At 37.8% G+C, this 15,868-nt stretch overlaps 3 protein-coding genes across 4 annotated transcripts in view; all 3 read right to left on the minus strand.

The window, feature by feature from the left end:
• Positions 1-15,868, minus strand: part of LOC112058396 (uncharacterized) — a 147,574-nt gene that overhangs the window by 38,701 nt on the left and 93,005 nt on the right. The gene's annotated exons all lie outside the window — the stretch shown is intronic.
• LOC112049850 (lipase 1-like) lies at positions 6,117-9,166 on the minus strand. Its single transcript, XM_024087891.2, has one exon. It carries the CDS (start codon positions 9,084-9,086, stop codon positions 7,839-7,841), a length of 1,248 nt encoding a protein of 415 aa, XP_023943659.2. The 5' UTR covers positions 9,087-9,166; the 3' UTR covers positions 6,117-7,838.
• LOC112049871 (lipase 3-like) lies at positions 11,298-12,672 on the minus strand. Its single transcript, XM_024087911.2, has one exon. It carries the CDS (start codon positions 12,623-12,625, stop codon positions 11,381-11,383), a length of 1,245 nt encoding a protein of 414 aa, XP_023943679.2. The 5' UTR covers positions 12,626-12,672; the 3' UTR covers positions 11,298-11,380.

The following is a 15,868-nucleotide window of genomic DNA, read 5'->3' on the forward strand; positions in this document are numbered from 1 at the left end:
AAAAACCAGAAAGCCCAGCTAGTGTTAAGTGGTAAATCTACACGGCAGTCTAATTAAAGATGGCATAACTCTAAAATATGTCGTACATTGCGATAATTACGTCACAGCTATTTAACAGGCATCCATTGTCCAGAAATTAAAATTCATTTATATTTTCAACTTTCGTACAAGCTCTTTAAAAAGTAGGTATAATCTGTTAATGAGTACCTAGTGACTGTACCACCGGTTCTGAAAGCAGATTCTGCTGAAAAGAATTCGCAAGAACACACAGCAGTAGCTCTTTTTATAAATAAACTTAAAATTTATAATTTACATTTCATGTCCAGTCATTAAATATAAATTGTCATTAATCGCAACAAAACATTACTGCTAGAGAAATGACAAATATTTGTTAAAAGACACCTGCTATTATTACAGAATGATAGCCCAGTGGAAACGACCTCTGCCTCCGATTCTGGTGCGTGTGGGTTCGAATCCGATCCGGGGCATGCACATTCAACTTTTCAGTTGTGAATTTTAAGAAACTAAATATCACGTGTCTCAAACGGTGAAGGAAAAACATCGTTTTTTTTTATTGTTTACAAGTTAGCCCTTGACTACAATCACACCTGATGGTAAGTGATGATGTAGTCTTAGATGGAAGCGGGCTAACTTGTAAGGAGGAGGATGAAAATCCACACCCCTTTCGGTTTCTACACGGCATCGTACCGGAACGCTAAATCGCTTGGCGGTACGTCTTTGCCGGTAGGGTGGTAACTAGCCACGGCCGAAGCCTTCCACCAGCCAAATCGTGAAGAAACTTGCATACCAGAGAATTTTCTTGAAGTCTGCCAATCCGCACGCCAGCGTGGTGTACTATTGGCCTAACCCCTCTAATTCTAAGAGGAGACTCGAGCTCAGCAGTGAGCCGAATATGGGTTGATAATAATGATGAATGTTACAGAATACATAATAGTACAGGCATCGCAACTTGGGCTCGTTTCCTTCAATGAAGTGTGCATACCGAGCAGTTTGAAGGACAACTTGACCTCACCGATACCAGCCCACCTGACCTACTTATTGTTTTCAATAACTCTGCGCGATGTTTTCCAGGAAGTGAGGACTTTTCTCAACAGGAAACCCTCGACTTCAAGTGGCATTATACTTGTAAAAAATATTCATTAACAAATAAAAGGTTTATTTTGCAATTAAATATGCTTACGAAGACATGATTTTGTAAGCAGATACTCGTATTACAGAAGTGTGTAGGTACAGACATTCTATTTTATGATGACTTTGTTCTGTTGTAGTAGTAAGTTGAACAAACAAGCGATGGACAGGCGAGGTATTTGAAACTGAAGTAGCGTCAGCATGGTAAAAACGTTAAATGACCGTCTGCATACAAGTGGTTCTTAAGCAACGAGTGTTTTGATATCTAAAATCAAATATCATTCGCCTCGAACTTCGGTATCACTTTAAATAATTTAACTTTTTGTTGTGCTGACGGTACTTTTCACTACGTGCACTTGTCATGTCGCCTTACCACAACAAAATAAAATCAAAATATAATCAACATCTAAACAAATAGCTATACGATAGAAAGTCAATGAAAAATAATTGATAAGCCGGAGGGCAGGGGAAAAAGAAAATCTAATTTTCGCGGGAAATATTATATGAGGTCTCGGTATTATGTCCAGCTAGCAATGTTAGCTTGTCATACGAGCTACCATCGCTGGATGTGTTTTGGGTTCCATACATCTAAAGGAAAAAATGGGACCCATACACTCTATTTTTAGAAGAGGGTTTCGTTTGGGAATATTAAGATGACAACAAGAACATGTTTTGTGTGTGTAAATTACAAAACCCTAAAACGTCAGCAACTGAAACGCAAAAAGGGGGAGTGGAGACATCGAAACCCGTTAAAACAAAAACCTTTGCTTAGCAACCACTCACAGACAGATGATAATTTAGAAAAATGTTTCAATTTTGCTATCGTTCCTTGCCTTCCATCAAAACAATTGATATCTCCTCGTTAAGAACATGATGTACAGTATTTCAGATGTACTGTCACAACACCTAGATGGTAAAAATGAAGAAATAACAATAATAATATCCGCAGTTCCTGGTTCCGTGTGATTTACACCCCACAATATTTAAATACATATTTAGACGGTAAGTGAAGCGGTGTAAATCAAGCAGTAGGTAATGTAATCCGCTGCCCGAAAGCGGCCGAATTTATTAGGTTTTCAACTTGCTAGCTGAAAATTATAATGTCATTCATTTTACTTTCAGATTACAGAATTAACTGATCCGTTGATGTTATTATATATTGTATGTATTACATAAATAGATAAGTATTGTTTTAAAGGAGTCTTAGAAGTAATGAAGAAGTTTAGTAATAATCAAGGTTATAATAGTTAATGCTTATGATGGTTTCAAATGTTAAATTTTTCATGTCATATTGTTCCATACATATAGGTACCCATATGCAAATTCTTATATCTACTATTCGTATATGTAATTACGTATATATGAATCACGAAATGTGTTGCTGATTACTACACTGATTTGGCGAAATTTTGAGACACATTGAAGCTATTTATGGAGAGAAGTAACATAAAAATTGTGATGAGAATAGTAAATCCCATTAAAAACTAATCTAAGATTAAATGTCGCACTCAAAAACTGTGAGATCTTATGCAGAGCTCCAACGAGTAGACGTTTTTGTTAAAAATACCTGCTATAACCATGTTAAGTGATTGCAAAAACAAAACATCCCAGCTGCATTTTAAATTTTAAATTGTACACTGAGACACACAATTGCCCTTCATTTCATTGATTTCATTAATGAAATGATTAATACAGGATCAAACATTAATACCGCCAACTCGCATTGGAGCAGCATCTTAGCTACGTATACGTATCCAATAAGGAGGGATACCTGACTGTCAGCCATCAAAATAGGCTGACAATGGCTGACAGTGATATCATCATTCATCATCATGCAGTGAATGAAATAAACGCTCGTAATAAATACCGTGCGACAGTCGAGCAAGTGGGTCAGGGCGAAATATTGGCGGCGGCGCTTTTGTCTGTCACCCCCTCTCCCCCGCACCCCGCACAGTCCCACCCCTGCTTGTTGACAGAGCTTAATGTGCCCGCAAATATCCACACACAAACATTATGTCAGTTATGAAACGGGAAGAGTTATTTTCGTATCTTCAATTAATTTCATTTTACACTGTACCTCCTTCATATCGTCATTCAGCGGGCGATAGAGCGAGCTATGCTCAAAATATCTCTGCGAAATTGAATCAGAAATGTCCGCAAAATAACTAAAGTTACCGACATACTCGTAGCTCAGCGATGCAAAGCACAAGCTGTAGAGATTTAGCGTCGGTCTATTGGTTGGCCTATGTGGCTCTGGATCAAGGTTCTTAGTTCAAGTCATGACGTCCTGATCTAAAGCACTAAGTATTTCTTTACTCTAAGAAATGTTCAGCCAAGAGTTGGGAAATCAATAGTGTTTTACCCCTTTGTCTCGGAGCGCACGATACAACTGCGATTTAGGGCTAGTGGTCGATAAAGTTGACTTTAATCTTTATCATCTTAAAGCCATATTGAAGCAGAATGATGAGGGAGACTGTAGTATACTAATGTCAATAGAAGTGTCAATCATCATCATTAACAACCCATATTCAGCTCACTGCTGAACACGAGTCTTCTCTCAGAATGAGAGGGGATAGTCCTTAGTCCACCACGCTGGCCCAATGCGAATTAACAGACTTCACACACGTAGACAACTAAGAAAATTCTCAGGTATGCAGGTTTCCTCAAGATGTTTTCCTTCATCGTTTGTAATATGTAATATATAATTTCTTAAAATGCACATAACTGAAAAGTTGGAGGTGCATGCCCGGTCCGGATTCGAACCTGTGTCATATCCACTGGACTATCACGTCACACAAACAAAAGGACGCGCGCGAAACCATACATTTTTTATGTGTTGCTTCATAACCTTATACAATATCCACCCCTCTATCTTCCAGTGAAAATCCCGTTAAAATCAGTTCAGCCGTTTCAATAATTAACCCAGAAAAACAGAAAGACAGACAAAAATTTTAAAACAGCTTGGTATCGTGTAAATAACTATATGCACTTAAGAAAACACAGTTATCTTGAAATTACAGACTGACACTTCAAGTTTATCTAAATGTATTGATTGATAACTGAGCAAATCTTACAGCAATGACTTCTCTTCGCATAATTGCCGCAAGTTTTTCTTTTTACTTTTTACACTCCATTGACACGATTTTTAAAGTTAATTAATTCTTCTGGTAATTAGAAAAATGGTATGGCTTATCCACCTTACGCCATAGATTGTTTTTTAGGATTACATTGGATTATTTGAAACGCAATAGGTATAAGTCGATGATACACTTTTGCCGATAAGTAATCTTAGTGAGAAATTACCCCCATGTGTGATTTCACCTAAATCACATGAAAATAATATAAAATTTAAATAGTCCGACGTGGAAATCGAACCTATTACTCTGCGGCGTCGTGCATAAGTTGGCGTATTGCTTATGTAACACAATGTATTAACGAGTTTCAGTCTGCCGCCTTTGAACTTGACCCCCACAGCTAGCTCGAGAGCTAGTGGCTGTATTGGTCAAATAGTATATACATAACTAGCGGACGCCCGCGACTTCGTCCGTGTGACCTCGTGTAACTCGATGTAAACTTTAAACCCCTTTTCACACCCTTCTATTCATATTTTTCCAAGTTTTTTTAAGGTACAATAAATAAATAGTTCTCTAATCATTTTACATTTAAAAATCTACCTTGAAAAATGAAGGACTTTCAATAGGTACAAACTTTTTACCGTTACTTCAGCCCTTTCTGATTTTATTTTCGCTACAAGTATCTTATATCCTTCTTCGTGTTATGGTCTCAATGATTTGAGTCAAGTTTCATTCGAATTCATTCAATTGTATCAGCGTGATCCCCGGTAACACAAAAGTCAGACAGAAAGTCAAAAAATAAAAAAAGCCTACCCTACTTCTACCATTTACTATAATATATAGCCTATGGAATTCCCCGATAATGTAATTCATTCTAATTAATCAGTAGCATTCTACTGATGAATTTTTTCAAACATACACATACACTCTAAAATCTAAATTCCTGCCGCCGGCTCTTGAACTACACCTTCAGGCGTTGCGTGACGTCACAGCTCGTTTACATATCGACTGGTGGGTTGACAAGCGCTTGATTGAGATTTCCGTCAACAATTTTTTATCGTAATCCATTATTTTCCACCGAATGCGTAAACTCGACAAACAATACGTACAGGGTAGAAATAAGGGTATTATGTGTGTGTGTGTGTGTGTGTGTCCAAATATAATAATTTTCTTTCTTTCTTTTTTTCAAATCGATAGGCTGTACAAGTTCCACGACACATTTTTGTATGATATTCAAATTACATTCTCATAAATATAGAAATATTGTAATAATATTGTTGTCCGACAGAGCTTGCTTTATGGCATGTACATTGTACATTATAATTGCTCATTTCATGTTATTGCTTTTTTTATTATTGGCAGTTTCCCACGTAGACATCAAGTTATATTATTATATTCCGTAGGTCACATCGACAAGATTTAGAAAATATAAAAAAGATTTATGTTTTTTAATCGATTTCTGAAATTGGTTAAATCTTTTTCAAGTTATGGTGTGGCTAACTTATCAAAATGTATATTTTTATGCCTTCGAATGTATTTATATCTACTAAAGAGTATATTCATTCTTCATTTTTGTTGATACATGAATTCTTAACATCATAACATATCAGTAAGGTCATAAGGTTCGAGTCAGTTGTATTGTAATACCAACTCCGAAAGTAACAGCCTGGTACGGGGTACCTGGTAGAATCTTAGTCCTCTTGGAGAGTCCAGCTTCTGATCCATCTCCAGGGTTGTACATTGTTGTAGGCAAGTACGTATGTATGGTCAGGGTTATCGCGCGGTTCAATGTCCAGTGACTGGTTACTCTGGCGGTCGAGGCCAGATACGGGTTATTGTTATTTATGTAATCGACTTAGCGAAGCCGGTTCCACATCAAACGATACAAAAACAAATGCTTGTTTTCCTTTATTGCCTAACTCAATCTGAAATCGTAACTTTTTTTTGTAAATTATATAACATAAAATAAATGATAGCTAGATAAACCTAAATATGAATTAACATGTAAAATATCAGTATTAAAATCCCCAAATAATATTTTGAAAAATATACACAATCTGCTCATTACATCATATATTATAATTATTTATATTTAATGAACTAAATTTAAATAATGTAAAATACAAAAAGTAATTTGCTTGCCAATTCAGCCCTTCACAGTGCACGGTCACGGTCTAAAAATGTTCATACAAATTGAATTATTGTTTTATTCTTGAACTATAAATAGGAACAGAACTATTACTTATAAATAATATAATATAAAACCACACAGATACTGGAACACCCGCGTTCATCACACTAATATTTTCCAGTTGTGGGAATCGAACCCACGACCGTCGAAGCAGAGGCAGGGTCACTACTCAGTGCGCCACGGGGTCGTCAACTGTTGAACTCAAGCTGAAACGAGAACAGTTTTCCTCGAGGTCATTATTGACGACATCGCAAGCAATTTCCAGTGCCTTGATTAACCAGTTTCTCATTATCAAGGTGAACCGACACGATATGACGGACTTTACTCGACACTGTGTTTACCTGATAACATTAATACTACCTAGTAACTTACACGTGCATTACTAAGTAGGTCTGATAAGCTCACAGTCTGTCGAACTCAAAGGAGAGAACAATGCTCTAAGTATCTAATCACAATCATCACATTCAAAATTTAATAGAAATTAGGTATACGAAAATTCAAATAAGATTTAAGATATACGTAAGGAAACAAAACTTTTTTAATCGTTGGCCTGACGTCGCTTCGTTTTCACGTCGTCAACAAAAAGTCCATGCCATTGCAAATACGGCAATTACGTTAAATGCAGAAAAACTCTAAGCAGGACTTGACGAATGACGCTGGGTATTGGTATGCCAAAATGACGACTCAGCGCCGGTATTTCTCATTAGTATATTTTTGGTCACACATTGAGGTTCTTTTGACGCAAAAAACAGTTATACTACAATTATAATTACGATACTACCTAATTTTGATTACATGTCTAAAAACACAGTAATTAAGATAAGACCTGTTCACAAAAAAATCAGTCATAAAATGAACTCGAAAAAATTTATTTTTTACCTGAAACGTTCTGTGATTATCGTGATAATAAAAATATTATATTCGTGTTTAATGTGTCCAAGTAAATTAAGTATTTCCTTATTTTATTATGGTAACCTGGACAGGCGTAACTCGAAACTTTAAAGGAAGTAATAATTCGACCTTTATAAATCTGTCCTTAGTATCAAGAATAAACTGATTGCACCGACGATTAAAGTATACAAAAAAATAAAATACATCGAGAAAACATTTAAAACTCTCCTTTTACAAATAGTCGTGACCGTGAACACGACGACCACTGATGATGATGCAAATTACTACAAATGAACATGTATCTCAATATCCGGTTGTTATCAACTATGTAAATAACAAAAACAACAACAATACTAAATAAATAATTAACTGTGAAGCTGTGAGCAACTCAACTCTCTAATTATGGAGTTATAACAACATAGCCTATAAATTGTAGTTTAATAAATCTTACACTTAGAGTTCGTACGAAATAACATGACTTCATTTTAGAGATCAAACTTTCATTAATTTATTAAGCTACCAGTTAGTATCTATTAATCACTAAACTTCGACAAATACTGATTCAATTTGGGAAAGATCAAACGTCTGTTGAACTGGCTGTACGTCACGTCGAGGTGATTCCACAGAGGGTCGGCCACTTCCGCAGCTTCCAACACGTTAGGCAACTGCTGCACCAACCAATGCACGTCCTTTGAGTCCGCCAAGTGATCGTTCCGGCCGTACAGCGCGACAAAGGGGACGGTCACTGCACTCAGGTTGTAGCTCGGCGGCCGCTCCGCTCCGTACATTTCGAGATTCATTTCTCTTCCATAATCAAACTTTTGGAATTTGTCCGATTGCATGCTCTGCCCGTATCGCGCCATGTTGCGAGTCGACGTTCCTGCCGGGAAGTGGCCGTACAACACTCGGAGGGACTCACCGCTCACGGAGCCGGGGTGGAACGCGTCTATTATAGTCAAGAACACCCCGCAGAGAGCCTCGGAAGTCGCACGGAACTTGCACAGGAAAGAGAGGAACTCTTGCTCGATCGCACCTTTGGCGAAAAGTTCGTGAAAGCCCATCGAGGTCAGCAGTCCTTCGAATTTATTTATCCCTGTAGCCAACGCTCTGTAGGGGGCCGATCTAGTGTGCGTCTGCCTCGCCGCCGGCGCCAGCCCCACGAGGACGTTCACCTTGTCGCAGGAGCCCGGCCGCTCTGAGCACATGATGAAAAAGGTCCCGGCGCCCTGGGAGAACCCGACGTAGTTCAGCTTCTCTTCTCCGGTGTTTTTTAAAACGTAATCTATCGTAGCCGGGATATCGTACACACCTATTTCGTGTACGGCGAATCTCCAGAACTCAGCGTCTCGGTCTGGATTTAGTCGCACGTGTCGCCTGCCGTAGTAGTTGCCGCGTTGGTTGCCGACCCACAGCTCGTGGCACTGGCCCGCTATCAGATACGCCAGGCCCGATTTGGGGCCAGCGTCCAGCCAAGAGTCAGCGCTCTGGAGGAGGCCGTGCATCAGAATCACCGGTGGTCTCTTATACCGAGCGCAATCCCTTCTTCTGATTCGAAATACCGTGAGGATGTATCCGTCTTCAGTGGTGATTGCGTGCTCCTCGCAATCGAACCCGTACTTGGTGGCTATTTCGGTGAAGTTGAGGTAGGAGTCCTCGTGGTAGCCCAGGTGGCGTTTGACCTCTCTGCCGATGGGCGTCAGGCGCAGTCTGACCACGGTGGCCACGACGAGCACGACGGACGCGAGCAGGACGGGGAAGGTGACGTTTGCTTTCGACGCCATGTTACAGACTGGCGTCGACGCTGTGACGACTCATTCAGTTAAGGACTAAAAGTTAATATAAAAACTTCTCGCGGCGTCTGTCTTTGTAATAATCCTTAATAATATAGCAAACTGAGTACATATAATTAATAAAAAAAAATGAAAATGTTGATATATCTACTTAAGCGTCACATTAATATTTCCTTTAAAATATTTATTTTGAATAATATTATGGTCAGACGCTTCCAGGTTCAATTAAAATGTTAAGTATTTTAAACTTCGTATGATAATAATTAATTATGATTTTTTGTTAAACACTATTTTTTGTTACTAGTTTCAGTTAAAGTTAAGATCGAACGAAATCAAAATAACATGACGTAACCGAACGAAGTTGAAGGGCAGGCGCAGTTTGAGGGCAAGTTCAACATTGTTTTACCCGTTTTATTTATAATTAATTAACGCTAGCCAACTGTATCTACTCGTAATAAAACATAATTATGTTTCTACAATGTTCCATTTGTTGCAGGGTTCTGTAGAAGAAACTCCTGTGGTTTATAGATATGGGTTTATACATGGTGTGGATTTTTATTTAGGTATTTATTGGTTTAGCACTTACAAAGTAAAAAGAAAATTAAGTAAAAATTCTGCAAAAATTAACTAGCTGACGCAACGCGGTTTTACCCGCGTGATTCCCGTTGCGTAGGAATACGGAGATAATATATAGTCTATAGCCTTCCTCGATAAATGGGATATCTAACACTGAAAGAATTTTTCAAATCGGACCAAAATCCGGTATAAATAAAATCGGCTTAAATTGGTATGAATGTTCAGAATACTATAAATGAATTGCATCAATCCCCCTTGTGCAAAAAAAAATATTGATGGTGAAAGTTTGCAAAAAATAGGTTTTTCGCGTTTTTCAGCTAAACGGTGAGTTTTACAGCAAAAGAAGTTCAGACAAAAATTGTAGATCATCCGATTCTCTACAAAAAATGTATCCACACTTATTTTCATAAGTATTGCCATTTCCGTGATACAGGGGTTGAAAAATATATTTTATTCGTAATATGCACGTTAATGAATCGATACTAGATGAGGATAATTACGATATCAGTGTCGAGTGATATGATGTATCACTCTTAGAACATACTATTTGTATCCAGCAGGAAGATGAAGAAAAAGAAGAAGAAAACAGTCCACTAGAAGTTCCATTGGATCCGACATTTTTTTTCATTTATATATTACATAATTTACAGCTTTCATCATTTTCAATGTGTGTCATAATAGTCATAATTATAATTTTTGAAAGTTCTCCTCAATTTCTCCAGGTTTCCATCATCAGATCCTGACATGATGAATATGGAACCACATAGGGAGTACAACTTCAAAACATAAAAATAATTTTTCAAATCGGTTTAGGCGTATGTACTAGAACATACATAAAAAAATATTGGTTAATTTAAGAACCTACTCCTTTAAAATAAAAAACAACAATACATTCTAAGAAAGAGTACAACTATACCATTTAGCATACATAACGCAAGTAATAGACTGAAGTTAGTAGGTTCATTCAAGAATTAATTAGTCAAGGTCATGAAAAGATATTAACAATTTATGTCACTATAGAAAGATGTTATACTTTAAATAGTGACACTTATACACTTAATATTAAAACTAATAAACCAGACGTTATAGTCACAATATTGTTACTTTATGCACATTATTTAGAACAATGGTAAATACTCGTATATGGATTGGGGGCTGGAGGAGGAGCTGGATTGATCGGATTCTCGTCATTATCAACATATTTTGACGGGCAGGCCTTCCTTTGTAGGATATTGGGCTTAGAGCTAACACACAGCTCCAATGTGGGTTGATGGGCAACCTATCCTTAATTCATTTGTCAGATTAAGTACTCATGTTTCACACACACTGCTACCTCAAGCATCTGCACTAGCCAATAATTCAATAATTAAAAGCAGGTATTCTATACCTTAGGAAAACGAGTTGGCTTTGGATATTGTAAAAAGACGACTAGATAAAGTTGACGAAGGTCACCACAGCCCTGAGTCCAATAACCAATACCAAACAAACACCTATGAACAACCTCTCTGGAACCATTTCTATTGGAGTTTAAAGAGAAAAGATAGGGCTTGCAAAAATAAAATGAATGGAAGATTGTATTTATACTTAAATAAATTATTTTTAGAGGTAAAAATATTTACCATTGCAAGGTGTTACTTATAATACGTATAATTATTATGTAAATATAAGATCCGAAGACAATTTATCAGTATATTTTTAAACAAAACTTGTTAACTATAATTAAACAAATACTGTTTCACTTTAGGGTAAACCAATTTCTTAACGTGCCGGCTATAGATCATGTCGAAGTGATTCCACAGCGGGTCAGCGATTTGTATCGCCTCCACCAAGTTCGGCAATTGATTTTTCAACCAGAACACGTCCTCTATATCATCGACATTATCGTTCAGGCCGTAGAACAGTGCCACCGGCGCAGTCGCAGCATCCAAGTTGTAGACCGGAGGTCTCTCGGTTCCATAAATTTCCAGATTTTTTGCTTTTCCATAATCGAATTTTTGAAATTTGTCCGTCTTTAAACTCTGTCCATATCGCACCAAAGTCTGCGTTGAAGTACCAGCCGGGGTGTGTGTGGCTATCAGCTGCAGAGCGTCATCATCTATGGACCCCGGGTGAAACGCATCCAGAAGGCCTAACCCGGTACCGCAAATGGTCCGCGAAGTCGATCGAAACTTGCACAGTTGACCTAACAACCCTTGCACGAGCGCTCCTCTAGCAAACAGCTCATGGACACCCGTCGACAACAGAACTCCTTGCAATTTATTCACAGTTTCAAAGATAGTTTTCAGCATCACTGACTTAATGTTGGTGATTCTCGTTGCCGGAGCCAGTGCTATTATAAGACTCACTTTGTCACAATAGCCGGGTCTTTCTGAGCACATGATCAGGCTCGTCCCTACCGCCTGGGAGAAGCCGACGTATATCAGCTTCTCCTGGCGGGTATTTTTTAAAACGTAATCTACAATTGCAGGAATGTCGTATATTCCCATTTCGTCGGTGGAAAATTTCCAAAACTTTGCATCTCTGTCTGGGTCGAGTCGCACGTGTCGCCTGCCGTAGTAGTTGCCGCGTTGATTGCCGACCCACAGCTCGTGGCACTGGGCCGCTATCAGATACGCCAGGCCCGCGTCCGGCCCGGCGTCCAGCCACGCGTCTGCGCTCTGGAACAGGCCGTGCATCAGCAGCACCGGAGACTTATTGAACTCGACGCAGTCCCGTCCTGTCATTCGAAAAACAGTAAGTACATATCCATCCTCAGTGGTCACTGTGTGCTCTTCCGTCGCGAAACCGTAATGACCACTTAGCTCAGTGAAATTCATAAAACGATCTCTATGAATATCCACGTGTGGGCTGACGGAGTTACCGGGAATGCCGCTCGTTTGATTAAAACTTAAACTATTTTTTACAGTAACGGCTACCGATAGTAAAAATAACGTGGCCTTTGCTATGAACGCCATTCTAACAACTAACGATGTATGTATATTGAAATACTAATCTATAACTTGCTTGTATTATGTATAACACTATAAAACGGTATTGCACATTGTCTGTACATAAAACAATTTTTTGATATTTTTACATACACAAAGACGAATGATTATACCCTACCCCGACCCTACCCCAACCCTACCCGTACCCTTAAATAATGAGAAATAGTTTGCATACCAATTTTTAGCTTTTTACCTTGAAAATGACAAAAAGTAGCATAAATCACTCTCCTTCCTTTCAAATATCTCGAAAGACGACGACGAAGACAAACAAATGACAGACAGGGAGTCTTTCATATTTATGATATTAGTATGATATAGATCAATTATTAGAAATCATTCTAACTGAATAAATATTAAGTAGTAGTGGATGGAGATACAGGAGTTTGATTTGGTCCACATATCATGATGGAGCTGGAGAACCATGTTGTTATTGGTTCAAGATCATTTTTAATGTTTGTTACCTCATAACTTCGTCATTTATTAACCAATTTTGAAAATTATTTTTTGTTTAAAAGAGTATATACTTCCAGATTGATGCCAATTAATTTTCATGAAAATCGGTTTAGTAATTTTGAGTTGAAATCAAAATAACTGAAATACGTCTTATATTAATACGTCTCGTGAAATAGACTTCAAAGTCTATTTTCATGTTAAAAATATTATACATATATGATTCAAATACAAACTAGCATATTCAATGGAAATGAATTGAAGTTTAAAGTAAGAAACTTGAAGTACAGTTTTGCTAATTTTGTAAAATTCTATTGAGATACAAATATTCATTTGAGCAAAGCCAATGATAAAAGCTATTTTACGCGCTCTGCGTTTTGGTTAGTAAGCAAAAAGTTAGTGTAATTATTTAAAAAAACATACAAAATAATTTTATCTTGTTATTTTTTGTTTATTAAGCCGATTATTATTAATCAGACACTCGTAACTATTGTAACTGAACAGTACCAAGTAGGTACTCCGGGTAAATTGTAACTTTTTTTTTAAAGAATATTTGCCATATCTTTTTTTTAAATGACCAATATTCCAATTCCCCTCCAACTAGTCGGGAAAGACTGTATTAGGAGTGGGTACGACAATAGACCAAAGGGGCGGGGATCGAACCACCACCCATCGGTGATGAGTCCCTAGAGAGACTCTAAATCTTTAAAACTTAGAAAGGTTTTGTTGTCATGAAGAAACTTACAGCAGCCACCATGAGTGTGGAAGTCTGTGGTATCAATTAGTGCCCTTTCGTACCATGGAACTCTATTCATGACTACTGTTTGAACTAGAAATGGTAGTGAAAGAGTCGGAACTCATCCAGTAATGTCGTTACGTCAAATTCGCCATTGGAGCCGTGTGATAGAAACTCTGAAAGTCTGGCTGTGGGCTATTTATTAATTTAGCAAATCATAATAAAAAAGTCTGAATCCACTTCCGTCAATCATATACCTATAGCTTCAAGCAAGTTCGTTGATGATACTCGCATGATATGTGGACGACGGGAGGGGAAAGACTGCGCGGGTGTGAAGTCGTGTGCGTGGGGCAGAGGGATGGACTGCGCGGGTATGAAGACGTGCGCCCGGGGCATCGTTATCCCCCTCCCGGCCCCCGCGGAATATCGAGAATGCTACGAACGAATTTCTCCAATTTGTAGAGGATCCGAATATAAGACTTTTACCGACTTGTCCACCGGATAAAACAGTTTTTTGATATCAAATTAATTTCAATATGGTTTTGGTTACCTAAAAAACTTCAGTCAATGGTATGTTTACGATGATATTCGTTCGTTTCCGGGTTCGTAATGAACTTTGATTCATTAATCAAACCAGTACTAGTTACTAGTATCGATTTGCCTGTTTATGCCTGCCAGTTGCCTACCCCAGAGTTGTGACCAGAGAATAGTCAACCTAATGTTTGCATACTCTTTAAGCTTCATATTTCGCTTGCTCGATTGGTTGTATATTAGTTTCACAAAAAAGTGAAAATTTGAAAAACATTAAATTGTCAATTAATCATATCCTGACATTTTTAGGCACCTCATCTATACTAATATTATAAAGAGGAAAACTTTGTTTGTTTGTTTGATTGTAATGAATAGGCTCATCAATTTTTGTTTAATATATTATTATTGATGATCTAATTTGATATAAAATCTTTGTGTCCGGAAAACAGGTCGGTGAAGGTCATCTGACACACAGGATCTTATCTAATAGTGTATTTTTAACCGACTTCAAAAAGGAGGAGGTTCTCAATTCAGTCTCTCAAAATTACTTGACCGTACAATAATTTTAAGGCATGATATTTATCCAACGGTAGCATTTTTGTAACGTAAGCAACCTACTATACAAGCATGCGAGTATTTATTATTCATATTTAAATGGTAATTCAAAAAATATACATTAATATGCAGCTTAAGATTAGTCAAAATTCATTAATTAAAAATACATCTAACTGCGGAGATACTAGCACAATAATTATTGTACACATCTAGCTAAAGCTACTTCCGGGGTTATGTTTTTGTTAACACAACTACTATAACATAGACCACGTACCTACAAGTATGATATAGCTGTTAGTTATCTGGTTTTCTATTTTAAGCTGTAGTTTAATGAATACTGTATTAAATTGGGATTTTAAGACCTATTACTATACTAGACATATGCATGGCGAGAAGATTCCTTAAATGGTCAGCATTATTTTACTTCCAAGTTGCTTACAATATGTATACCAAACAAACCTCATCTTCCATTCTCTGACAAAATCAGCAATAGTAATTTTTTGGACACTTATTTACAGGCATTTAGTAAACACTGATTCACTTTAGGAAACAACATTTTCTTAATGTGTTTACTGTACACCATGTCGAAGTGATTCCACAGCGGGTCAGCGATTTTTGTTATCCTCAACACATTCGGCAATCCCTTCGCTAGCCAGAACACGTCCTCCGAGACAATCAAACGATCATTGCTCCCGTAGAACAGTGCGACGGGCAGAGTCGCGGCACTCAACTTGTACGGCGGCGCTTGTTCTGTTCCGTAAATTGCGAGATTTCTAACTTTTCCATGATCGAATTTTTGAAATTTATCAGTCAGTAATCCTTGTCCATATCGAGCTAAATTGTGCACCGAAGTACCGGCTGGGGTGTGTGTGGCTATCGACTGCAGAGTTTCATCATCTACGGACCCCGGGTGCAATGAATCTATCAGCCCGGCCGTA

Source organism: Bicyclus anynana, chromosome 2 (assembly GCF_947172395.1).
Source record: "Bicyclus anynana chromosome 2, ilBicAnyn1.1, whole genome shotgun sequence".
Taxonomy (NCBI): Eukaryota; Metazoa; Arthropoda; class Insecta; order Lepidoptera; family Nymphalidae; genus Bicyclus; species Bicyclus anynana.

Excerpts from the sequence above, each read along its gene's own strand:
- LOC112049871 (XM_024087911.2), bottom strand. The coding sequence starts at position 12,625 with ATGGCGTTCATAGCAAAGGCCACGTTATTTTTACTATCGGTAGCCGTT.
- LOC112049850 (XM_024087891.2), bottom strand. The coding sequence starts at position 9,086 with ATGGCGTCGAAAGCAAACGTCACCTTCCCCGTCCTGCTCGCGTCCGTC.